General features: G+C 43.1%; 1 protein-coding gene across 4 annotated transcripts; it reads right to left on the bottom strand.

Moving 5' to 3' along the window:
* Positions 1-6,732: 6,732 nt before the first annotated feature.
* Positions 6,733-23,837, bottom strand: LOC130593904 (MARVEL domain-containing protein 3-like). 4 transcript variants are annotated; one of them, XM_057399387.1, is made up of 5 exons: positions 23,782-23,799; positions 23,170-23,257; positions 22,455-22,610; positions 18,791-18,960; positions 6,733-7,632 (listed from the first exon to the last, which is right to left on the bottom strand). In XM_057399387.1, the coding sequence occupies exons 3-5, from the start codon at positions 22,568-22,570 to the stop codon at positions 6,926-6,928; spliced, it is 993 nt and encodes a 330-aa protein (XP_057255370.1). In that variant the 5' UTR covers positions 22,571-22,610; positions 23,170-23,257; positions 23,782-23,799; the 3' UTR covers positions 6,733-6,925. The 4 variants fall into 4 exon arrangements, with proteins under 4 accessions (XP_057255370.1, XP_057255371.1, XP_057255372.1 ...); XM_057399388.1 differs by lacking the exon at positions 23,170-23,257 and having other exon boundaries at positions 23,782-23,837; XM_057399389.1 differs by lacking the exons at positions 23,170-23,257; positions 23,782-23,799 and adding an exon at positions 23,025-23,049.
* Between the last annotated feature and the right edge of the window lie 1,689 nt (positions 23,838-25,526).

Here is a 25,526-nt window from a genome sequence, read left to right as displayed (position 1 = left end):
AGCCCCGTCCAGCCTTTCCTTGACCAGTGCCAGGGTTCACCATTCTGGGATTCCATGGAAATGTGTCCATGGCCCATCCTGCTCCCTGGCCCCTCTTCAGGATTGGGGATGTGTGGGGAGGGCATCTGCAGCAGTCAACCTTCCCCCTCCTGGTGATCTGTGGCTTGCACTTGCTTGAACCAGGAGCAATCTCCTTGTGAAGATAAGAAATGGCTTTCAGGCCTCCTCTTTTTTCCGATTAAGAGCCGAGCTGTTGCGTTTAGGGTAGGAAAGGGCGTATTGCTGCTGTCTGCGCTAACTGAAAGCTCCAAGGGCTCCCCCTCGTGTTACCGCAGGACGGGACCAGCACTGCTGCATCTTCATCCTTGGAGTTAAAGGAGGGCGTCTGATGTACTCGCGCACCCCATCGTGCGAATCAGGCAGGAACTGCAGCGGGCTGGAGGAGCCTTCCTTCAGCTGAACAAACAGCAGCAACCATGACATGGCAGGTACCTGCTCCATACAGGCCGAGGACCCTCATGCACACCCCAGCCTCCCTGAGCCTTAGAAGCGATTGCCACAAATCTAAACAAGGAAAGGAAGGAAGAGGGAGCCATGGGAGCTACATCTGCTACTGCTTATAGAGCATCTGCAGTGTTGGCAGGTGAGGAGATGGTCTTGGTGAGCTCTCAAGTAGTCTTAGTGACTGGGCAATGAAATCTCGATCAGACCATGCCTTATTTATTTAGACCAGTAACTTGACTAATCTTCAAGCTAAGCCACCACAGTGTAAAATCCTGAATCTCCTTCAAGCTGCTCAGGGACACAGGGCCATCTTGTTAGGGAGCTGCTTTTGCAGTCTGAAAGAGGGCAAACCTCCTTTTTACTGTTTGCGCTCTCTATCCCATCTCCCCATGGTGATCAGGAATGCTAACCAACCTCCACCTAGAAAACCTTATACTCACTAATTTCCTGTCACCAGCTCTTCCAGTGTCTGGTGGCTTCTGTTGTTGTTCTGTGCTGAGGATCCTGCACTCAAATACTGAGTGTTTGGAAGTCACCGTGGTCTTTTATGCTTGCAGCTTTCAGGTTGCTGTGGTGTGAGTGAGAAGTGGCATAGGTGTGCAGATGATAGTACAAAGCTCTGCTTATATCTATAAATCTGGGTACGGTGGGAAGCCTATGAGCAATGTGTATATAATGCACAGCTGAGAAACACAGATTTTTACTAAGCAGCTGGACACATTCAAGCCTCTTTTTCTCCTCCTGCGCTTCCATTGTCCAGATTTATCCTGGAAGTTACTACAGGATACCAAAAACTCAAGGTTTTTGTATAGCTATAAATGCCTAAACACGTCCATTATACAGTTTTTCTTGTCGTAACGAAAGTAATATATCCAAGCTTTTCTGAAGCCTGTTTAAAACACAGTCTTTATCTATGTGCATCTCTCACAAACCTTTCTACACCCTTCTGAGAAACCAGTTACCTGTTAAAGACGTGCATGCCTTTCCCTCACTTGAGTTCTTTGACATGGCCTGAGAGTTTAGGGAATGCAGTAGCAGGTGCAGGTTTGTGTGCAAACAGCATCACTGGAAATGGAAAGCCCATTTGTAGCAATGAAGGGCATCCTGTGATCTGCCGATTTTGCTCTGTCACACACCAAAACCAATTACATGAAAAGCACTGACAACCTGCAGACCTTGCAAGGAGCCTCATGTTTTATTTATGGAAGGTGATGGTGAGCATCTGTGACACTTTTTGTGCTGTGCTGGCATTAAGCTGCTGCAATACACTGAGCACCACCTTTTCCTGGATGAGTAATGATGAATGTCATGGCTGTCATAAGCAATGCGGTCACAGTCCCCTTCAGTAACGTACTTCAGTCTTGGAAAAGAAAAGGAGATGCCCGAGTTCTGCAAATGTAATTGAGAGATCGGAATTACCAAAGGCCTGCTGTGTATCTGTAGCTTTACTCAAGTTATGCTGAATGTAAGTTGTGAAGAAAACCTACCAGAAGAGCAACTTCAGTGAAGATAAATCTGAACTGGGAGCAAAATGCATGAATTATGAAAGAGCAATTTCCATTCAGGCTGTTCTTTGGCACTGTAATCCCTGTATGTACTCTCATCACTTTAAAGCAGTTTGTCCTGTAAGCTGTGATCCCAGTTTTTCTCAGTGCTAAGCCTTTAATTCAGTTTCTGCTGTTGCACAGCCGGTCTGTGATCCTAGTTGTTTCTCCACATCGGATACACTCGAACTCTCCTGAAGAACTAATGGGAAAAGCTTAAACTGTGATAAAATTTAATACAGTCCAGGAAAGTTTTCTTAAACTCATGAAGAAAACTGGAAAACTTGTTTGTGCTTATCTGAAAACTTCCTTTTGGTGGATGGCACGAGGGTGCTCAGCAGCAGGAAGGCAGTGCCCTGACACATGGAGGTCTTCCAGCAGCACCAGATATACAGTGCCAAACACCTGAATTATTTGGTGAATGTAAAGGTTGTACTAAGCCTGTCTGGAGCAGTGAACATCCTCTCTCCTCTCCAGCATCACGCCCCTCAATTTTGCCTTTTACACTGAAATGAGACACCTGTGCCTTTAGATGCTGATTTGCTCCGTTCTCGACAAGATTCCCCCAGAACTGCCTTTATGAACCCCTAGAATGAAGTTTACTCAGCAGTGGGATGCAGAATAAGGTGACTGTTAATTGTGTTTCTAAATGTTGTCACCGTAACTGTCTTGTGCCCTGTTTCCCCTCCAGACCAGGGCATGGAGATGTGATTTTTCAAAGGGAGATTGTTTTTCTCCAAGGCTCTTCTGTGCGGAGGGGTCTCTCTGTGGACAGTTAATGGCTGGGGAGCTCAGCTGGAGGGTTTGCTCTCAGACTAAAGCTGTTTGTTCCCATGTTGCAGGAGACAGGTGCAAATGGATGTTTTAAATCCAGAGGGGCTGGCTGAGCGTCTCACGGGTAACTCTGAGATAAATGAGCTGCTCAGCTCACCCCAGCACCTTGCACTGGAGACCCACCATCTGCAGTGGGGCTTTTCTCCTGCCAGGCAGTTCCAGTTCACCCTGCCACCCACATGCATTTCCTACCATCTCCAGGGATGGTGGCCATTTTATTCTTCTTTTTGAAGGTTCAGAATAGGCTTGGTGTGCCAGAGGGTTTCCCACTGCACCAGTGGTGGGGCCCCCGAGGCTTTTATGTTGAGAGAGGCCATGCTGTCTACCTACAAGACAACCTCTCAGGGAAGCACAGATTTGACATTTGCCATCACCATTTCCCTTGCACCGGGTGGTAAGTTGATGGTGGTCACAGTGGGCAAGCTGGATACACCCTGAGGATCCCTCTCAAAGAAGGACTGAGGGTGATGATGACTGTGTGAAGTGCTTTGGGTGCAGGGGCTGCTTCAAAGAAAAAGGTGACCTGAAGCAGTACATGCTTGCACAGGGCAGGCAGCAGGGAAAGGCTTAAAGAAATGACAGGGCTGATAGAGCCATTTGTCCTGCCTTTGTTTGCTGATCCCACTGCAGATTATTGTCCCGTACTAAGTGGCAGCCACTGTGCAGAGGTATCGGTGGGGCACAGCCATCTGCAGCAGCAGGTGGGAAGGCTAATCTGTCCCGGAGGGTAGGACCACCTGCAGCGGCAGCTGGGAACGACAGCCTGTTGCAGCCTTAGTCATTACGTGTGTGCCAGAAAATCCCTGCTTTTGTGTTACACCTTTGCAGCTTGCACGGTAAAGGTTTTCAAGTCTTGTTACAGTTAGAAAGCAGGGTTGTTTGGATCGCTTTGATGGTATATGGCTTGTCCTTCCTAAGAGGAAGAAAATCTACTTCTTCCCTGCCCTGCTCCTCCGAGGAGTGTTTCTTGGATTTTGCCTTCTCCTCTCCTACGCTTCCCTCCAAGAAGGTGACTGGAGGAAACAGCACCAATGTGTATTTCCTCTTTGCAATTCTTTTCTGGTGATCTTTCTTCATGGTGGCAGGGAATAAAACAAATTTGAGGCACAAAGCTTGGCAACCACTGGGCTTCGGCTTTCTTTGTGGTCCCTGCAGAGCTTCTGGACCTCAGCATGTGGATGACACCAAGCTGAGTGGTGCAGTTGGCAAGCTCAAGGAACGGGATGCTACCCAGAGGAACCTGTGTCTCAGGACTTGAGTATTGGGCCAGTGTGGACCTCACAAAGTCCCAGCAAGACCCAGTGCAGAGCTTTGCACTGGCAATCACCAGTACAGGCTGGGAGATGAAGGGATTGAGAGCAGCCCTGCAGAGAAGGACTTGGGGTACTGGTGGATGGAAAGCTGGACATGACCCAGCAGTGTGCACTTGCAGTCCAGAAAGCCAACTGTACCCTGGGCCACATAAAAAGAAGTGTGGCCAGCAGGTCAAGGGAGGTGATTCTCCCGCTCTACTCCACTCTCATGGGACCTCACCTGCAGTGCTGTGTCCGACTCTGGAGTCCTCATTACAGCAAGTATGTGGTCCTGTTGGAGCAGGTCCAGAGGAGTCTCACTAAAATTGTCAGAGAGATGGAGCACTTATCCTATGAAGGCAGGCTGAGAGAGCTGGGGTTGTTCAGCCTGGAGAAGAGAAGGCTCCAGGGAGATTTTATTGCAGCCCTTTAATATCCTTTAATATATAAAGGGGGCCAATAGGAAATAAGGAGAGAAACTTTTTACTAGAGCCTGTAGTGACAGGACAGGGAGTAGCAGTTTAAAGAGGGTAGATTTAGATGGGATATAAGGAATAAATGTGAGGCTGTGGAGGTTAGAAATATGAAGGGATTGTGAGTGCAGGGAGGCAGCTGGGGTGAGGAGCTGAAAGAATGTAATTGGCACCAGACAGGATGCTCAGGGCAGTGAGTGAGCTCCATAATCTCCATCAGGGCTCCTTTAAGTAGCAGCTACTTTTTGACTCTTTGTCATGTAATGTGCAAAATTGCTTCTGTTAACAGGAAAGGGACCCAAAATGGATTGACTGTGAGGAACCCAAGTGTCCAGGGAAGGAGCAACAGTCCACAGAGAAACTTTGCGCACCTTTTCCTAAAGACTGAATTACCTTGCAGCAAACAAGGCCTTTACCACACACACAAGGACAAAAGAGACAGAAACAACACTCGCAGAGAACTATCGCTACTGCAGTGATGGCAGGCAAACATTTAAGAATGAATGGGGCAGAGTAAGAAGCCTTGATATTGAAATTCATATTTCACATCTGTTTAAGGACTGAGTTAAGATTTATACATTACCTGCAGCCTTTGCTTACCTTTTGAATGTTTCACTTCAAGGAGCTGCTTTTTGTTGTTTGTATAAGTTAATAACAGTGCGTCACCATGTAACCAAGCCTGCATTCAAAATGTGCAAGCTGTAGAGGTAGCGCAGGAAGAAGCACGCAGGCAGAAATGCCTAGCAAGTGGTTAGCTGCAGCTGTAGCTGCGTGACAGCCATCCCTGTAGCAGACCCTTCAGCTGGTTACAGCATACCAGTGAAGGTCTGGGTTTGGGCAGAAAGCTGGAAATCTTAATTCCATAACTGGATCAGTACTGTGAGCCATGGCATGTTTGGAGAAAGTCTTCACTCTGCAAGCATAATAACGCTGTGAAGCTTCTTGGTGTTCAAAGTGTTAAAAAGATGCTTCAGGTATTATGTAAATGGTAAATACTTATTGTAAACGCTCATGTAATCACTTCTAATAGAACTATGTTTTTTGTTTGTCTTTAGATTACCTTAAACATAATCCTTTGAGATCCTTGTGTGCATATATATATATATATATATATGCATATATGTGAAATACACAATAAATATCTCTACTGTGGTTCAAAAAAGCCTCATCTGGGCAATGACTCTGAGCCAGATAAAACTAAATGGAGTGAGCACAGCCAGAATCAAAATTGCCTCTTCCCTCCCCTCAAGCTGACAAATCTTAAGTACTTTGAGCAGCCTTTTTCCTCACTCCCTCATCGATGAAGTTCAAAGAAAGGACTCTTGAAAGATGTTCTCTTAAATCTATTTTCTCAACCCTGGGGGCACGCAATTACTGCTGTTCACTCATGCTTTGTGTGTTTAGGTATTGGAAGGATGCGTGTGCTTTCTGTCATTGTTACAGCATTCCCCTGGAAAAGACGTGTGCTCCCAATTCAGTCGCTGCCCAACACCAGCTGTGGAGTCAGCAAGCCCAACCTTGTCTAGGTGGTTACAGAAGCAAGTGGTAGCTTTACTAAGCTGATAGCTGACCAATGCACTGCCTGCCAGGTTCTCATCTGTGCTCAGTGAGGTGGAAAAACCATAACAGGGAACTGGAGGAGAACCAAAACGCTGCCTTTGAAACTGCAGCTAGTTCCTCTCAGTAGCATTCTCCAGGGAGCACATGATCGGCATGTGCCAACCCCTGTGACTCAAAAGACAGAATGCTTCACTAGCCCAAATGCAAAAGGCCACAAAGGTACCTTCAGCTGTGATTCAGAGAAGCACTTGAGTGTCCTTGGCTTTCTGAGCAGCATGGCATAAGGCAATAGGATGCATCAAGAGGCACGAGATCTGTTGAAGGCTGCCCATCCTAGCTGTGTACTCAACTCTTCATGCCATGGGAGAGGAAAGGAAGTGGTTGTTAGCACAGGTTTGGCAGTGCTATGGTTGCAACCTGTTAACAGCCCATTGCTATTTGGATTGTTCTGTGCAGGATGAAGACATTACAACCAAACACATTTTAAACGCAGGAGTCCAGCCTGAGAGACTGATGCAAAACCCCTTGTTAAAACATCTGCTGAACATCAATTTTATTACATCATGTGATAGCAGTATTGTTATATTTGGTGGTTTGATACACACTTCAGCAACTTGTAGAACAAGACATTGTGCTCTGGTCACCAGTTTGGCATGTGCCACCCAGTGTCTGTCCCTTCCTGAAGCTCCAGCTCTCTGGCACAGCCCCAGAGCTGACTTCACACTAACGTGGCAAGAGCCTGGACACTGTGGGACCTTTCTGAGGTCCTGTGGACGGCATGGTGGTTTCTGCCACTTCTGTCTCTAATGCCACTTTTGGGGCTGTGCTGAATCTTGGCCATGTGGCTCTGGAAGGCACGGACGGTTCGGATAGCAAGGATGCAGACCACAAAGCTGGCGAAGTACAAACAGGCAGCAACGACACCAAAAAGGCCAACGGCTGCATCACCACCCTGGACCACACAGTTCATGGAGGTGTAACCACGGCGTGCATACAGCCTCTCGCGCCTCTTGCAAACCTCTGTGGCATTCACCTGGCTGACAAAATGCAGGTAGAGGCCAACCGCTGCGACGTATGCCACACCAGCCAGCAGATTGAAGGCACATTCACCTGCCAGCAGCCCTGTCCTGAGCTGCTGGATGGGTTTTGCTCCCACAACAAGGAAGACAAGGGTAAGCGCTGCTGCTGTTAAGCTGAAGGCTACTCCACCATACACGCATGGGGCTCGCATCTGGGTGAACTGCATGTCTAGCTCCCTCACCTCCTGGAGCTCTGTGCCCTCAAAGGGGCTATAAGCTGAATTCAGGCTAAAGGAGCCAGTGCCAAAGCCACCAAGGGACGTGAAGCCTGCAACAGAGGCTTGGGCAGCGCCCACACAAATCAGCACCAGGAGATTGACCGTGATTTCCACAAACTTCAAAATGCCTGTAAGGAGCAGAAGGATGAAAATAGGTGTCAAAACCACATCTTGTGCAAACTGGATGTGACACAAATACCCCAAACCCATAGACAGAGAGCACTACTACTGAGATAGTCCCCTTGGCTACAGCTGCTTTATAAAACCCCAAACAAGCACAAGCTGTCATGGGTAAATTTCAGAGGTTGGGCAAATTACTTTTTTCTTAATTTGTCAGTGTGTTGATAAATGGATCTTCACATGGGAAAAGAAATCCATAAAAAATGTACTGTGCTTGTGTTATTGCCAAGGCAAGCGCACAGTGATTGTATTTTGGCCTGTAACTACTTGGCATGAACACACTGAGCAAGATACATCCAGTATGAACAAAATGCTGAGGTTAAAGCTGACAAAAACATAGAAGCTTCTAATAGCTTAAAAAATTAGGCAAGTTATTCAGGTCCTTTAAAATGTCACTACTGCTTTAATTTACACCCCTTTTTTGTCTTAGTAAGTGTTTGTTAATTTAAACATATCTAACCAGATGCAGCTTCCACTTCGTCTCCTTCAGAGAGAAAAATCTCTTCATAAGTCTTGAGAAGCAGCCTGCCCAGAAAATGAGGAGGGAAGGAGGCAAAACCCACTTTATATGCAAAGGTAAGCTAAATGAATCTGCTACTGGGTCATTTTTTCTCTTCCTCAACCACACATTTAGAAGAAAGGCTTATGACTTCTGAGCTGATTCTTTTTCTTATCTTATCCTACTGATAAAGGTAACCAAGGTTTTCTAAGATGGGGTTGGAAAGTAGATAGATGACTTCTTTTTGTGGTAGCCACCTGTCTGTCAGGAAGGCGCAGCATCTGTTAGATAAATCTGATTATTCTGTGACAGCTCACTAGGGGTCAGACTAAGATTAGTAAAAATGACAGATGCTGAAGTGTAGCATAGCTAGAGTGGTCTATTTGGGAAGTGAAAACCCCTAGTGCATCATGTGTGCTGCTCCTCGGGTTCTGAAATTAATTACAGGATTGTAAATCTTTTTTCTTCCACTGCAGTCTGACAGCCAAGAACATAAGATGCTCAAAACAGCATCTTTTAAGTTATCTTTAAAGTGGGGCTGGATCTACAGTTTGCATACAGACTTTCATTTTATGCTGCTAACATAATGCACAGCATTTTCCTCTTCAGCAATGGCTCAGTTGCTGTCAAGGCTGTAATAGGCTTGAAAACAAAGGGATGAAGCAGCACACAAGACAGACAAATTCCTCTCTTGCCTTGCCAGATGCTTCTAACCACGCTAGCTAGTGAAGGCCACCATAAAGGATTATTGGATATTCCTGTTCTGCCCCTACTTATTTCCTCCACAGAGGGCTGAGGTAATGAGCACCTTCCTGCTGCCGTTTGCTCTTCACAGGAAGATGCTTGCACTTGTTTGACAAGGGTCTTTGGCCACTTCAGGAGTTCCTGCTTTCCCCTATACCCAGACTAGTCCCCTTATTTCTCCTAATACAACAGGTAGGTACCTCCTAAGTAGGTAGGTACTGAGCCCATTCACACTGGGGCCTGGCAAACCACCCCAGAAGCACAAAGGGGAGCAGTGATAATAGTGGTAATACCTCTGAACAGCATATCTGAGGCTCACTCAGCATGTTTCAGTTTCTGTGTGTGTATACATAGACAAGTGCATACATTATAGACTTCATCTCCTAAAAGGAATTAGGTAGAGCAGGCAGAGAAGACAAAATGCTCTTGTTGAGAAGGAACTAAATATGCAGTTCTGCGTATGTGTTCCTCAGAGGTGATGCTGACTTTTGCATGACAACATGCCTTTTCCTTGACCATTCCACACAACCATTTCTGTGAAGCAGGTCAATAACAATGCTGGTTACCAAATCTGTTCAGGTGGCTTCAAATGTTTCAAAGGAAATATTTGTGAATCTAAATGTAAAGAGAAATTTAAATCTCAGTCCATGAGGCAGAATTTGGAACTCAGTGTACCAAATTCAAACAATGCAGCCAAATGACTCAACGTTTTTCACGGGTACAGAATCATCACTTCACCAGGACTGTTCAAAATATTTTGAAAGAGTAATAGCTGCACAGGACATCCACTGGAATTGGATCAAATATATTTTGTTTACTCATTTGAGCTGTATAATATGCCTCCCAAATACAAGGAGTCAACGCAGGCCCTCAGGGCCCCTGGACAGTGTTGCACCCAGAAGGCCACTTCCCTTTGTAAGGGCTGACTACTGATTTCATAGAAACTGCTCCATCAGGAAGCAGTTCTTACAAGTCTACAGGGAGGAAAGATCCTTTGATTAAGGGAAACATAAATTTTAAATATGTTTGGGAAATAGGGAATTCATGACTAGCCCAGCTTTCTTCTACCACTGTCTTCAGAATTTCCTTTTCCTCTATGACTGGTGAGGCACTCTGACTCACTGAGCATCAACTTTTCCTGTACATCACCTTGCTGAGCTTTAGAAAAGGCAATTTTCTCTTGTCAAAGCAGTCAGCACCTGCTGCTAATCTCCCCACATTTATAACTGTCCCCAATCCTCAATGATGCTGTTCCAAAACTTCCTACGTGTTCACACAAATTCTGAATGCAACCCCTTCATTTCACTGAGCTGACTGCTGGTACCACAGTAGGGCTGTCTCTCTTGTCATGCAATAACATATGATCAGTGTAGGTCCACTGTATTTTTAACTGCAGCAGTAGATGCTTTAATGGCATGCCTGAAAAATTCCCTTAGACAGGGCGTTCAGGTTGGGCAGGCTTTGCATGTACCTGAACAGTTTTCACATATGCCTGCTACAGAATTGATTAGAGTAACTAAACAATGGAGATTCATTAGCAGTTACTCCACCAGTTATTTACATTGCATGTATCAACTTTAAAAAATGCCAACATCACCACCACAACAAAAAAAGTGCAATAACAAAGCCTCCTGTATTAAAGAATATCCTAACATGGTAAGCAGTATGTAGAATGAAGCTGTGAATTACAGGTCTACAAAGAGAGCCACCAGGGCTTGCAAAAGTAGCAGACAATTAGTGGAAATCCCTAAACCCTTGTACAACCGTTAGGGCTTTGACAGAAATATTAATGTTCAGATCTTGACCTCGGCATCCCAAAAGCCTGATCTGTGACAGTTACAAGCTGATACTTAATCCTACTATACTAGTATAAGCAGGATAGACAGACTTGAGAAATAAGGAATAAAAGAACAGTGAAGTTTTAGATCTTAGCTCTGTCAGGATATGCTAATGCACATTTATTGACAGTGACCTATGTCAAGCAGTCAACTGCTGGCAGAAAGGGCTGAGTTAAAAGCCACGCTTCTGTGTTGCCATTCCTGCTTTCACATGCCAGTTAGCTGTGTCATCTTAGGAGTTACAGCTGCAGAAACTAAACTGCCAATAGGTCTTCCTGCAGGGAAGTTACTTGCTTTGGGGCCTACAAGGATGCTGGAGAGGCACTCTTCATCAGGGACTGTAGCGGTAGGAGAAGAACTAACCCTCCCCACACTGAGCAAGTAACGAGCCTCAAGTCTAGGCTCCTGGATTTCCATTTCCTTTTCCAGGCTTCTTTAATGCACTGACTTTCAGCACTGAAGGTGAGAAAGGCTGCAGTTTAAAAGACAGTAGTTGTTGCCAGAACTTTCCAAATAATTGTTTTACTCATTCCATAAAAATCTCAATCTTACGGATAGTGATGGATAGTAACTTCAGTGTATTGTATTTGTTATCTTTGCTTTAATCCAGTCTTTTTTTTTTCTGAGGAGGTTTCCTGTTATGAGCAGTTGTGCTGGCATGGGTTTAGCAGGGGAAATAACAAAGCCAGAACCAGAGAAACACCTGAAACTCTACAGGTGAGGTGAGCTGTTAAATCCCTATGCTCTGTCTCATAAAACTACACTGTGGCTGACTGTGTGGTACCCAGTAACTCAATGGTGTGCTCAGGTCTCATGCGATTTTTATCCAGGCACTGGGGCAGGATGGTGCCAGCGTTCAGGTGTCAGGATCACAGTGTGTGTACATGAAATAAAATAGCCAATTCATGTTTGTTCCTGTATTTCCGCAACTGTAAAATTTCTGGCTGTTTGTGTCAAGCTCTCCTCCCACAATGACCTGACTAATAGAGGCCTTCAAGCATCTCCCTCCACTATGTCTTGGCACAGCAGTCACTTTTTTCCTTTGTTGACTGCACATGGACTCTTTATCCTGATTCTTTTGGTATCATTCCTCCTCGTCAGTTAACACTCCTGTGTCCTTCTAAGATAATTAATGTCTTTTATTCTCCATTCTAGTTTGCTTTCTCCCTCTGCTTCCTTTGCAGTAACACTGGGACCAGCAGTACGCAGCCAACAGCCCCAAGGGGTGCCCATTTGCCACCTCGACAGCAGTGGTAGCACAGCAGCACTGGTCAGTGGCGCCCGTGCCACATCCCGTTAGGGGTCATTCCAGGAGGAGGGATGAGGGGAGTTAGAGGCTAAACACACAATAAAACTCATTCTCCCAGCCTTCATCACTGAAAATTGTCTTTTGGTTTATTTCTTAGTTTGGGTAACTTTCTGCTTCTCAGAAGTATTTCTTTTTTTACCCCTAAAGGAACAGACAAGTATTCTGACCATATATAGTGACTTACAAATGCATAAGGCAGTCCTGAAAAGGATCTCAAATGCTGAACTTCTCTTGGCAGTGCAGGTTTGGCATTCCCCAGAAAGTAAAGGCACAGCTCAATGTACAGCTTTGGTCACCTCTCTGCTGAACTGAGTCAGTGGCAGGAGGAATAGATAAGAAGGGGAGAAAACACCAAAGGGAAGAGAGGTTTTGTTCTGCTTTAGGAAGCAGACAAAAATGTGACAGAAGTGGGGAGGAACCAAAACAATGCAGGAGAACTGAACAAGGGGTATGAAACGGAGACAACAGTTGCAATAGATTAAAAATATTAAACCTGGATGCAAGGCATTAAAACACCTTGCTAACATTATTATTCCCCTTACGGAGACCAGTACAAATCAAGATCTTACTGAAACCCGTTACAAGAATTCAACATTCAACCACCTTTACCCATACAGGATCAGGGCAATATGCAGCTTTGTCGTAAACAAACAAATCTCCCCCCCCCCCCCCTCCCCAGACTCCCACCCCACCATTGTTTTTGTAGGTATCTGTGTTCTTCAGCCAGTGGTGGATTCAGCTTTCACTGAGTTATGTTAAAATCTCCCTAATAGAGTAATGTTCAAAGGCAGAAAAAAACCCACAACCCAGCCCTAAAACACAACAGTTAGGCAATGTAACACCAGCAGAATCTTGGCTTTTCAAAGACTCAAGGGAATTACATACTTGGAGCCAACTGAATTTAAATGGCAAGAAAATGCCAACGCATTTATGCGCATTTGAGATACTGATCTTACTGGAAATTGCTGGAAAAATAGTTAAAACTGGAAAAATTAAATGATTTATGGGCTTGAGAAAGAAGCATTTTTATTATCATTTAACAAGTTATTCCTCTTTAGTCAAGATAATCACTTCATTAGGAAATCTCAAAGGATGATCCGCCTTGGTTTTAATGATTCAGAAGAGCCGTACATTCACAGAGTGCTGAGATCCAAACATTATCCTGTTTGTTTCTGTGTATCATCTTCCCTTAAAGACCTACTGTCCCACCTGATCTATTCCTTCTGCTTAATTCCCTCCCATCCTCTAAATAGTGCTGTTCCAATCTCCACAGGAAAGGGTGGACTTCATTTGCAGAACTACTGCATCAGCCTCTATCCCCATGGCTTCCCACCACTGTATGACACTAATATTTACTTGCCATCAAGGCACAGTTTCAGCACAACCCAGCCGCTGCCTGGGAACAAACAGCTTTGGTTTACTTGTTCCCAGTAGTTCTTTAAAGCATCACTTCTAGCATTTCTTGATCTCTCTCCTGTTACCAGAGCATGAGTCATCTTCCATAATTTTGGAGAGGGTGGGAAGCAACGTCTTGCATTAAACTGTAACATGTGGCAATACTGATTTAAATACAATGGCTCTAAAAAGCTGTACATGTATCTGTAGCACTGGTAGGTTTCTACAGTGTCACCTCATGGTCTGCCTTTCAGGAAATGGCCTTTCTTCCTTCTAATGTACCGGTAGTTCTTTCAAGCAGTAAACAAATACCTCAGTATTGAAACAAACTTGGGGGAGGTTTGTTTTTTTTTTTCTTAAGGTTCAGAAAACAATGAAACACTCTTGTTCCTTATGCCAACTTTCCATAGCCACTCCCTCTGTTTGAACTGAAACTCAGCCGCCTTCAGAAAGCAGAAAGATTGGGGTGTTATTGCCCTTTAAGCAATCATAATCTGTCTTAAGGTAGGTCAGGTTGGAGGCACCTGTGAATCTGAGCTTCTCATTCACTGTAACAGTTGTGGGTTGTCACACTTGGTGAGCAACATTCCTGACAGGGTGGATTTTTCTCCTTTAAGTGAGCCAAGAGCAACTGCTCAAGGAAGAGAGCTACATGCAATAGGTAGTCAGTGGGCTGTATCAATTAGTCTCGAGAGCCACTTTTTAAAGAGTTTTTCTTGGTTCCCAGAATTTGGGTCAGATGTTGGGACGACAAACCCAGTGGTCTTACAGGAAAGATGATGCAGCTCCAGGTTCAATGCTGGTAGAGTGCTAAGGTTTCCCAGTAGGGAAGCACAGGCTAGAATTTAACACATATCCAACAGCTATTATCAACTTTGACAGTATCTTCCCCTGCCAACTTAAGCCACTCTTCTCAGTTATAACTCTCCCTTCTCTAAAAACAACAGTGTACATGTTAGCACAATGCCAGAACTCGGATGAAAAAAAAACCTTGATATAAAGATGTGGGCCTAGGGAAGTCCCATATGTTGGCAGGACAACAGTTTGCTAAAGGTAACATTTGGCATCTGCAGCTCGCTTAGCTCCCCTACATGTTTTTATATAGCTAACTGCTCATGGCCATTTGTATCTCACAACAAAGAGGACTTTCCTCCAAGTGAAATACTTTAACTTCAGAACAGGAAGGATACCTGCAGCTTTGCCACTGCATCTTGTTACTGCACAATTTTAATTAACCATTTTGTATAACTGGAATAATTTCAATCTGTACAGTCAGTTCCACCTAATTCCCACTACTAATATTCTCTGTCTTCACAATTACAAGATTAAAAACTTATTGGCAGATTCAGTCTGTTAGTCATAATATATTTAAAACTACTTTGCAACAGATAGGAAGGGAAAGCCATCTAATTACAATGAGACTATAGGGGACTTTAGTGTTCCCTTCTTACAGAGAAATACATTCAAATTAACTCCCGGAGGAACAGTGCATGACAGCTTTGAGCCCAGTGTAAAGGAGCTAAGCATGGCAGATTGCAGGGGCAAAATGTGAATATAATGGGCTATAAAATACACCAGTTTCTAATTCTACGGGTGCCTCCACCAAAACGTAAGTATCCTGCTGACCACTCCTGGAAAGACCTAACGTGGTGTTGAATGTGCTTGTCAAATGCCTTTTTTCATACACAAAGCAGGTTACCTGCGTTATGCACGCTGAATGACCCTTCAGTGGTTTTGCATATATGTAACTGAAGCTACAGAAGGTCTTCTGCTCCAGTCCAATGCCTCCTGCAGACCACTATTTTTCCCCAACATCTCCTCAGCACTGGAAGGGATACAAGTGCTGTGCAAAATATTTTTCCCCTCTGCTCCCATGTCTGAGTCCAAGAAGAATGGTATCAGAACATCACAGAGCAACATGGCAGCAGTATAACAGTTATGAACAATGGCATAACTCAAAGCAAGTGTGTACTAGTGTGAACCCTGTATTCAGGGTGACTTTTCATCTCAGTATTTTTTCCAGTCTATGAGTATTTGCCAGCTTTCATAGCTACAGGAAAAACATTTGACTGTGTTTTGTAAAAACAAAAGCTTATAGATGTTTACATTTCAATTAATGGTGGCTTGTTAATGCATGAATATATCCTGGAGAAAGTAACTGTTACTCCCTCATTCTATTTCCTCCTCTAAATAAATTCAGTTTGATATTTCCTCCCAGCTATGCTTGAAATTGGAGATTGTTCTTCTTGTTACAAACTGTAATGCTGTCTATTTCTGAGAGGAAATTGGTCTGAAGGTTTTAACAATTGTGTATGTTAGAATGCTAAAGGCCTGATTGTTTGGAAGTGCCTACAATATGCTTAAGAAATCTGACACTATTCATGGTGCAAAGCTGTATTCATAGCAGCAAAGAACAGGGATTCAATTATACTTGCTCTCCCACAAACTGTTTTCTAACCTTAAATGTCTCCCTTAAATGCCAAGTGGGTTGAAGAGCTTCTAAAAAAATAAAGTTACTAGCTCAGAAATGATGACCAGCATAGTACTGTTCTACACAAGGGAAAAATTCAGGCATTTCCTGAGTCACATACTGATTGAAGATGAGAGAAACTTAGTTTACCTGCACTGTTTGAGCAAAACTAGAGGAAGCAGTAAAAAGAAAATGCAAAGTTTTCAAGGTCAAGTGACCAAGTATCTATGACCAGTTTAAGATCAACCATCCACTCTTCTGTTGACTCAGATTCCAGAGGACAGCTCACTCTCTACTGGTCCAAACTCTAATGGTCCTCCTAAATTTGTACTCTAGTACATCATTTGAGAGGATGCATAATTAGGTGCCTTGTATGATCCAGCCACATGATCCTACCTGAATGGCTTTGCATAGGTATTGCTTATAAAACATTTTAACAGACCTTTTTCCTTCTGTTTTCAAGAGGAAAAGATTAAAAGGAGATGAATGTTCTGACGTTTCCTAGATGGTATCAAATGTTCCTACCAGCAAAAGGGGTCAGTATCAGTTGTTTTTTCCATTATATTTGGGTTGGGTTTATTTTGTTAATGTGTTTGTAGTAAAAATAAAAAAGGAGGTGGTGATTAGGCAGGGAAGGTGGGAATAACAAAGGTAGGAGAACGTCCTTTTTTCTGCTGCTGCTTGCAGCTAAGGTGTTTGAAGGATCCCTGCAAAAATAACGGCCTGTTTCTGAAACTCAGCTTTAGGTTTTTTGGGCTGTTGCTGGTGGAAAGCATGTATGAGGAGGGCTGTATTTAGGTGAAGCAAGTACTTTTCAGAGCTCTGCTTGTTTAGAACTCCTCTCTAGTATGCCACACTGGTCAACATGCACAAAGAGCATAAATGTATTTGCTAGGCAGAATCAAAAAAGAAACAACAAAACAAACCCGTAGCGCAAGCAGAGTGATGTACAGTCAGAAACTAAGGATCATTAAACATTTCAGTTGTTGATTTGGAAAAGACTGTGGTACATCACTTGATTTCCTGGCCTTGTTTGATGTTTATTTTAGAATTACGGTGATTGGGAAGGGGGAATTTCACCGAAGTGCTGATAAATCACTGGCAAAAGGCAGAGATGGTTAAAAAGTATTTACAAGAACTTTTCTTGCTATAAGAAGTTGCAGCTCACATATACTGACTTTTTAGTAAACCATTCATGTAGCTTTTATTTTTTATAACATTGACTATGACTGTAGGGAATACCGAATTCTGTAAAATGGCTCTAGAAAATTCTGCCAAGTCTTGGTACTTTCAAAAATTAAACAGGGGAGTAAAGTTGTCATAATCTTAACAACCTCCAATATATTTTCATTTTTTGAAATAAAACTGCTAATTAAAGGTTTTGTTTGTTTTTTTTTTTTCCTACATGATCTCTTTTCCCTCCTCCACTGCAAACTCGAAACCGTAAATTTTTGGAAAATTCTGAGCAGTACTTGGGGGAAGGGTGGGAGTGAAATCATCATTGTCAACTGATGCATCCAAAACTAGGACATTTTGAAAATGTTAATGATGCGCTGAAATAATGAGAAGCAAATGCAGGGGGAAAAACCCCAAACCAAACCAAAACAGCAAGTCACGTTAAGCTATCCATAAGTCTAAACAACCAGTGAAACTGTAAACTAAATATAACTTGCCACTTCATTTTTCTAAAGCTGTGATAAAATAAGGCATGGAGTTTTCTAGAGTTTCTCAAACAAGTTTAAATAAATTAGTACTGTTGAAGAAGAAACTGCTGATAAAATTGTATCAGGGATAAATATCACTATGGCGCTGGATGTTTAAATATGCTCTACTAACTACTGGAGTTAAATCTAGATGAAAAACTGCAGACAAATACACAGAACATACTTTAAAAAGACAGCGGTTCAGCTCACTCGTAAAATCGTTCACATATTCACATTCAGAGAAATATTTAGAGCAAAAAGCAAGTGTATTATTCAACTTTCATTCATGGAGTCAAAAAGTAATCTGACATTATGTATTTTAATTCACTTTCAACTAAACTCTTGTCTCTCTACTGAACACTGAAAGGCTGTTTGTAGACTTCAGCCAAAGACCTTGCACCTAATTGCATGTTTCAACTCAGATTGCAGTGGGCCTTTCCTACAAACAAGGTGAGAATGGTAATTGACCTGGAAGAGGGAAAACTTTAAAGGAGTAATAGGTATTTTAGTGACTTTCTTTTCCCCCAGTTTACAGGAATAAGTTTACTAAGTGTTAAGGCTGATTTCCTCTCACATTAATACCTGTTTCTCTGCTTGTTGTAGTCACTTTCTAGCTATGAAAAAAAATGAAGTTATTTCTCAAGAGCTGTTTTATTGGATTCATGTCCATAAAATAGTTTTCTCTCCCACAATGTTGATTTATAAAGATGTTTAAGTGATCACTGGATTAAATCCAGAGCTGATAAAAAGTCTGAGAAGAATGTGTCAGAAATAAACTATCATCAAAGCTTCAACAGCCATCTTTAAATTGCCTACAGATGCAAATATCTATTGTATTCCTAAATCCCAAAGGTTAACTCTTGCTGCACAACCTGGGTGATTACATACATGACCCACTGATCCTCTGAATGCTATTCTGGAGATGCATTTTCAAGGATCTAAGTACCTCTATAAATCTATAAATTTAGATGCCTAAAACATGCTAGTAACCCTCAGTTATTTTATTCATTAACTCTCCCAGTTTGTTTGGAAGCTTTTTTAATAATTCTTTAACTTTACTTTGTTGTGCTTCTGAAGACAGAAACCAAAATCAAGACTAGTCCTTGGAAAAAGAGGGATGGATGGCAGGCAATAAGAATCTCACATACCTCTTGTTGTGCATACCTTTGAACACTTCATTGAGAAGGTTTCCTTGGGAGGGTAATAGTCTGGTGGTGGGCCAAAGTATTCCAATGCTGCTCCTGAGGTTTTAGAGTAAGGCTCTGAGCAAACAGTAGAAGTCCCTGAGTGCTGGACATCTCTGATGTCTCCTGTTGACCTACAATAAAGTAAATGACTAATATAATTAGATGATGCTCTCTCCTGAACATTAGAACATAAGAAATTAGCAGATGCCCCTGTTAGAGGAATCAGCTAGCCTGCTTTGCAGGTATCTGACCTTTTTTTTGCTTGCATGTTTTGAAAGGGAATATCCCAAATACTTGAATAAATCCATGTTCACATGGAAATACTTGAATAAATCCATGTTCACATGGACATTTGCATTTGATCATTCTTATCTGAGAAAACTGTGGACTTACTGAGTAGGCTGGCTGAATTGTTTAGGCTACTTGCGAACAGTAGCAAGGAGGAGGGTGTGTGGGGGGGAATTCTTTCTCCTATAAAAACAAGTAATAGCTTTTTTATGAAAAACAGTTTAGCTAGTCCATAGCAGCCCAGAGAATAAAAAAGAAAAATATTTTCATACAATACAGGTGTAAAATAGCACACCTATGTCATGGGTATTTTGTAGAAGTTTTACTTTCAATTACCATGTCTCAGAACTATGCCTTTTAAAAGAATGAAAGCTATTAAAAAAAACACAACCACACATAAAGATTTTAAACTGGGGAAGAAAACCCCTGCCTATTTAGGTTTCTTTTCTGAGGTACTTGCTGATATTTGAAAAGGAATCTAAAATTGACCCAATAAAATCATTTTCTCATGTCTCTGATAGACTCTTCATTTGTATACCTCAAAATGGAATTGTCCACTTTGCTGCAATGATACACAACTCCACATCTGAAGCCTGAAGACTTTTAAGGTTGGTGAGGTTTAGATTATTCTATGGGAAAAGTGCAATTTGCCCTTTTTAAAGCGAGGTAACACTCAGGTTAAAAGAAACATCAGCTGTATATTGTTTTGCCTCTGGTCTAATCTAAATGTCCTCCCTCATTTGAAGGAGAACTGGAGCTTGTCTTTTTCAAGGTACAGCTGGACAATCTTGCTATTAAAGGGTATTTTAAGTCTCATTCAGCACTATTATTTTTAAAAGTCTTCTTCCTATTCAGTTTTTATCTTGACTGTCTTTTTCCACAGATCAGCATTTTCAACTGTAGTTTTGTGTCCTAGTATCGCTGCACTTCACTTGGGTTTATCTTCATCCAATTCCGGATTCAACTTAGAAATATTATCTCATTCATCCACCTTAAATCATGTTCTTTGTAGTTTTTACATTTTAATTAAGACATTCAATAACAAGACCAATGCTAGCATCTCTGTGTGCAGTTGCCAACAGCTCTATTTGGCTGAAACATTTCTGATTTTTCTGACCTTTGTCCTGTGTCTTGTGCAACCACCAAAGCATCCTGCGCAGCTGTGTCACAGAAATTAAATAAGCTGTGTGATTTATAAGACTTCCAAGTTAACTTGAAAGCAATCCCTTTGGTACTTCTGATGCAGCTGCTTCTCTCTATTGTATTCTGCTACTTGCCAGAAAACAAAACAAAGCAAAAACTAAATAAAAAAACCCTGAATGTTCAGCAACAGAGTACAATCAGGGAAAAAAAAAATAATTCTTTGTTTTAGATGCTTTTTGTTTTTCTCCTCTCACAATGGCCTATTTTGGCCACCTTTGCTTCTGTTTTCCTTTAGGACTTTCCAGTTCTGGGTAATACAACTCCTTTACCTCAGCAATGAGACGAAGGTTGCTATAAGAGCTTCAGAATGAAATGCATTTGTTAAGAGAAATACTCTGGCTAGAAAGTCTTGCTTGTAAGGAATAAAAGCATTAGGCATCCAAATTACAGCTTCCACAAAACTCTTCCTATCTGTTTCGTTACAGAGGAGGTCTTTTGGTCAATCAGTCTTCACCAAAATACTGAAATGTCCTTACAAGAGCAGCTGGTTTTGTCATGAGAGCTAAGTAGGGAAAATGCTGATAGGTTAAGCTAAATTCTATCAAAAAAATTGATGGAAAAGTTTTTTGATTAGTTGTAGTGAGGGCTAGTGACCCCAGATTCTCAGCTTGACTCTTATTATCTCCATGGCTATTACAGACTTTAGCTGCAGCTTCCTCTAATCATCCATGGATACAGGGATGGTCTGTTGTCCTGGGCCTTTACAGTCCATCCACCAATTTTCAATCTACACGTCCAGTCATTTGAAACCAACAGCAAAACCAAGAAGTCCAGAGAAGGGCCTTATTAAGAAGTGGTGGTTTAATTTATAGCTATCCTTTCACACATTGCTCATATTACACTATATATGAACAAAAAAAAAGAAAAAAAAAACCAACAACCTCAACCCAAAACAAACCATGCCCAAAAACATCCTTTTTTTTTTCTCTCCACAGTTCAATGAATACGTTCCTGGCATCTGTTGCTTTCACTTCTAATATGTTCAAAATAATTTAACTATATCCCTCCTGAGCTCTGCTTTTGCCAAGGACAGTCATTCAGCCTCTAAGGATGATTCTTAGGCTGACCTTTGTTCCCATTTCTCTCCATTTTTTTCATGATTTAGGAGAGACAGAAGAAAAATTAATTAGCTATTTGCATAACAAAGTAAGATACCACCATCCAAATGTTTTATACTTAGCCATAAGTACTTCTAGTCTACACAGTGTTCTTCACTGCTGCTTTTATTCTCATCCTGTTTTTCTTGCTAACATGCGTATTATCAGGGTGTAGTTCTTTATTTCAGCTTTTCAACAGTCTTAATTATATTTCATCTCCTCTCCCTCTTTGTCTCTATTCTTAAATTGCCCTACAATCATGTCCCCAGAGACTACACAGGCATGATGAACACGTTACTGCCATGGCTAATTTGCCAGTGCCATTTAGAGCTACAGACTTCTCTCCTACAATGCAGGCACTGTCATGCCTTAAAGGAAACAGCCTAAGCTCACGCCTAATATTCTGTAGGCTGGCCAGGCTGGAAGGCGAAGAGTTTATTTTTCATTCCAAACCCATTAGTTGATCTGCTTATTGCAATACTATGGGCTGACCCACTATCAAGTGCTGTAAACAGCCTTAGACAAACAAATACTCATTTATCGACTGCACATACTGAAAGTAATTTTGGTTTAGATTAATATTAACTTGTTCACAGCTGAAATAGAGCAATCTGAGACTTCAGAAGGTCCCTGTGCTTGTCTCAGTCATGTAACATTCTCATTTAAGCAATGCATACTTGGCAAGCCATGGCTGTTGTCACCTACTGACCAGCCTCCTAAGGAACAGTACTAAGACACATGGCCACACTTCACCTGCTTGTGACTCAACTTGATCCAGATAACCCAGGAAATGCATATCTCTGCCTGTGTCACACAGCCTATTTTTCTGTCCCGTCTCTTTACAAAGAAAAGGGTTAAATTTTTAAGTGTAAAATCACTCTCTGATTCCAAGTGTGGCGTGCTCATGCTTCACAATTTCAAGGCTGAGTAAATGCTTCATTTACTATTGTAACATGAAGGTACAGAAAAGCAAACAAAATTAAAAGGCATGTTAAAGACCTGCTGTGATGTGTTTCTTTAAGGTGATAGAGACATACCTTGTATTGTATGGGTACGGTTTTCTCACTCTTCTGTCTTCCTCATATCTATCAGATCCATGGTTCTCATGGTGCCTGTACTGCTTATCTTGGTATCGTCTCCCAGCATGAGGCATCTTGTTTCTTACATGTATTCTTTCTTTCTAAAATAACTTCCTGAGCTAGAGAAATAAAACTGGTTCATTTTATAGCTTTACTTAGTTATTCATTGACCAGCACTTGCATCCATTTCATGCAGTTTCAAGACTCAGTACTAACTTCCTTATGAAGCAAAGGAAGTAATACCCTTTAAACTATAGATAAAGTAACTTCATTAAAGAAGAAAGTTTTTCTTTACATTTTCGTATTCACCAAGTAATTGCAATGCTTTTATATTCAACATTTATTGAGCTTAGCTTACTTACTAGGTCTGTCCTGACTCTCCTACCTTTGCCACAAGGACAAGACGTGGTGTCCACTAAGAAGACGAATCTTGGCTTCTCTAGTGTTGTCTTAATGAAGCATTAAACCCAGCAAACACTGGTACGTTCCATGAGCATGCACGCAGCTGCCACTGACGGCAGGGCAAACTTGAAAGTGCAGGCTGTGACCTTTGTCCTGGAAGTTTCTAAAAGGAGGGCACCCTTAGTGTCCCCCGCATCGCCTGTGATCTGGATAAAAGTTAGGTATAGGCAAAGCTGTCCTGGGAAGAAAATCAGCCGTCGAGAAGACACACCCTTGATTAGCTGGTATTAAATACTGCAGGGATGTTATTTCCTGAAAGTGTCTTTACCCTTTCAAGTGCAGTACTCTTAAGCCCAGACCTGTAAAATACAGAAACACAGAGTTTAAGCACATAAGCAATCTTTATCCTTATTTGCCTTCAACGCAGCCTTTCAACATTACCACAGAAATGCCTGCGGTTGACTTAATTTTGACTGATCAAACCAAGAACTCTCTTCCTGACCTCCATCTCCTTAGGGTGTCACTACAGAAATAAATTAGGTTTCCATTTGTTTACAGCTAACAAAGAGGCCGGGCCTTCCTCCGGGGGAGCTCAGCTCCTCTGCTCCGGCAGAAGCCATTAACCAAAGCTCAACCCCTCACGGTGCTGGTCCCGTTGCCTCAGCACCAGGACACCAAACCGAAATCCCGCTTCGCCCCCCTTTGCGGAGCCCCGGAGCTGAGGCCGCACACCAGCCACCCCTTCCACACCCCGAGGGAAGGAGCCGCGCTCCTCGCTACCCACCCGCCGGCCAGCAACGGCCACAGGGCCCCTTCTGCCGTTCCGTTCCACAGCACCCCGGGACCGAAGGCCAGCTGTCCCTCCGCTCCTGCCGTTCCTCACCTGAGCTCCAGCCCGCCCAGCAGCAGCAGCTCCAGCACGGCCGGGCCCGCCCTCCCACCTCCACCGCGCCCCGGGCCTGCGGTGAGCCAGCCCCCCGCGCAGGTGCTGCCGTGCCCGTCGGATCGTCCCTCTGCGGGGCCTGTGCGCCTCCATGAGACCGTTGCTGCGGGGGGAAGCAGGGATCGGTGCTGCTTCCCGCCTGTCCGTGGGGGAGAGCCGGTGTGAGCCAGGCTGGGCTGAGATTTAGTTTAATAAACTGAGGTCCCCGACCGCTGCAGGGCTGAGGCAGAATCTGGAGAGGCCTGGAGAGCATATAAAACTTGGAGGTTAATAAAGTTGAAATTCAAAGTCTCTGCTGGTGTTTTTTGTTTGTTTGTTTGTTTATTAAAGCCAACATCACTGACTGCAGTGCTCAGGGCAGGACAAGATGTACAGAGGACAGAAGGTAGAAGAAAATGGGGAAAACACAGCCTACCTTAGGAGCAGATGGGTAGGAACAGCCTGTGCTATGCTAGACGGATGGGAAAAGGAGGTAAAAAACTAAACTCCCTTCTGGTGTAAAACCACGTTTTAGGTAACTAATTGTTTGAATGGATGCAGTCTCAGTGCTTGGTACTCTGCAGAAAGCCCCCCACTGTGGTGGATCTCCAGGGGCTTTGTCTTCTCACTGCCAGCCTGTAGTGTTTCTCTTACAGAGGAATAATGTGCTGGTCCCCACAGGATGCTTTTTGTTGGGAGAAACAGAAGGCTGCATGGAGACCTCAGCCTTCCGGTATTTGAAGGGGGCCTACAGGGATGCTGGAGACTCTTCATTAGGGACTGTAGTGATAGGACAGGGGGTAATGGGTTTAAACTTAAACAGGGGAGATTTAAGTTAGATATAAGGAAGAAGTTCTTTAAGGGTGGTGAGGCACTGGAACGGGTTTCCCAAGGAAGTTGCAAATGCTTCTTCCCTGGCATTGTTCAGGGCAAGGTTGGACAGGGCTTGGAGCAACCTGGTCTAGTGGAAGGTGTCCCTGCCCATGGCAGGAGGGGTGGAACTGGATGACCTTTACGGTCCTTTCCAGCCCAAACCATCCTATGATTCTATGATTCTATTTCTGCAGAGAGCTTGGGGCAGACCCATGGAGCGGCATTGCAAGGAGGGACTTGTTCATCGTGCAGTCCTATATACAAAAACAATCAGTGCCTGAGAAGCAGAACAGTGGGGTTAATGTGAAGCCTTGCAAAGCTTCCCTAGTCTCTGGCACTATCCTGCAGAAGAGCTGGGACCAGAAAATCTGTTTCCTTCCCAGGCAACACACTTGGGGTACCTGTGCCTCTTGAATTTGGGTTTAAGATTTGTAATTGTTAGTACAGTTCCATGCTAAGGCTAGATACAAAATCCCCTTTAATAACATGCAGGTATCAGAGGAATTGCTGTCCCTGAAATGAGATATCTATGGGAACTGCGTGCTCAAGACATGTTTTGTAAATTGCTGCACTGTGGTAAGACTGTGATTCCCTGCTGCGGCCAAGCTGTGTTAACAGCTTCTTTTGCTTCTTACCATTCCCACCTCACCTAGACCTTTTCTGCTGTTCCTGCCTTCAGCTTTACAGTTCATCTTCTTTCTGTCCTGCACCAACCCTAGTGCTCGATCATGTACTAAGCCAATTCAGCTTGCTTTCTAGCCAAAACCAATTTACTTTCTGCTGGTTTAGTGAGTTGAATTGGCTTTGTGCTGTAAGCAAATGTGTGCTGGAGC

The sequence above is a fragment of the Pezoporus wallicus genome, unplaced genomic scaffold (assembly GCF_028554395.1).
Source record: "Pezoporus wallicus isolate ANWC-B61680 ecotype Strahan unplaced genomic scaffold, APGP_CSIRO_Pwel_v1 contig_818, whole genome shotgun sequence".
Lineage (NCBI taxonomy): Eukaryota > Metazoa > Chordata > Aves > Psittaciformes > Psittacidae > Pezoporus > Pezoporus wallicus.
This window is presented reverse-complemented; position numbering and strand designations above follow the sequence as displayed.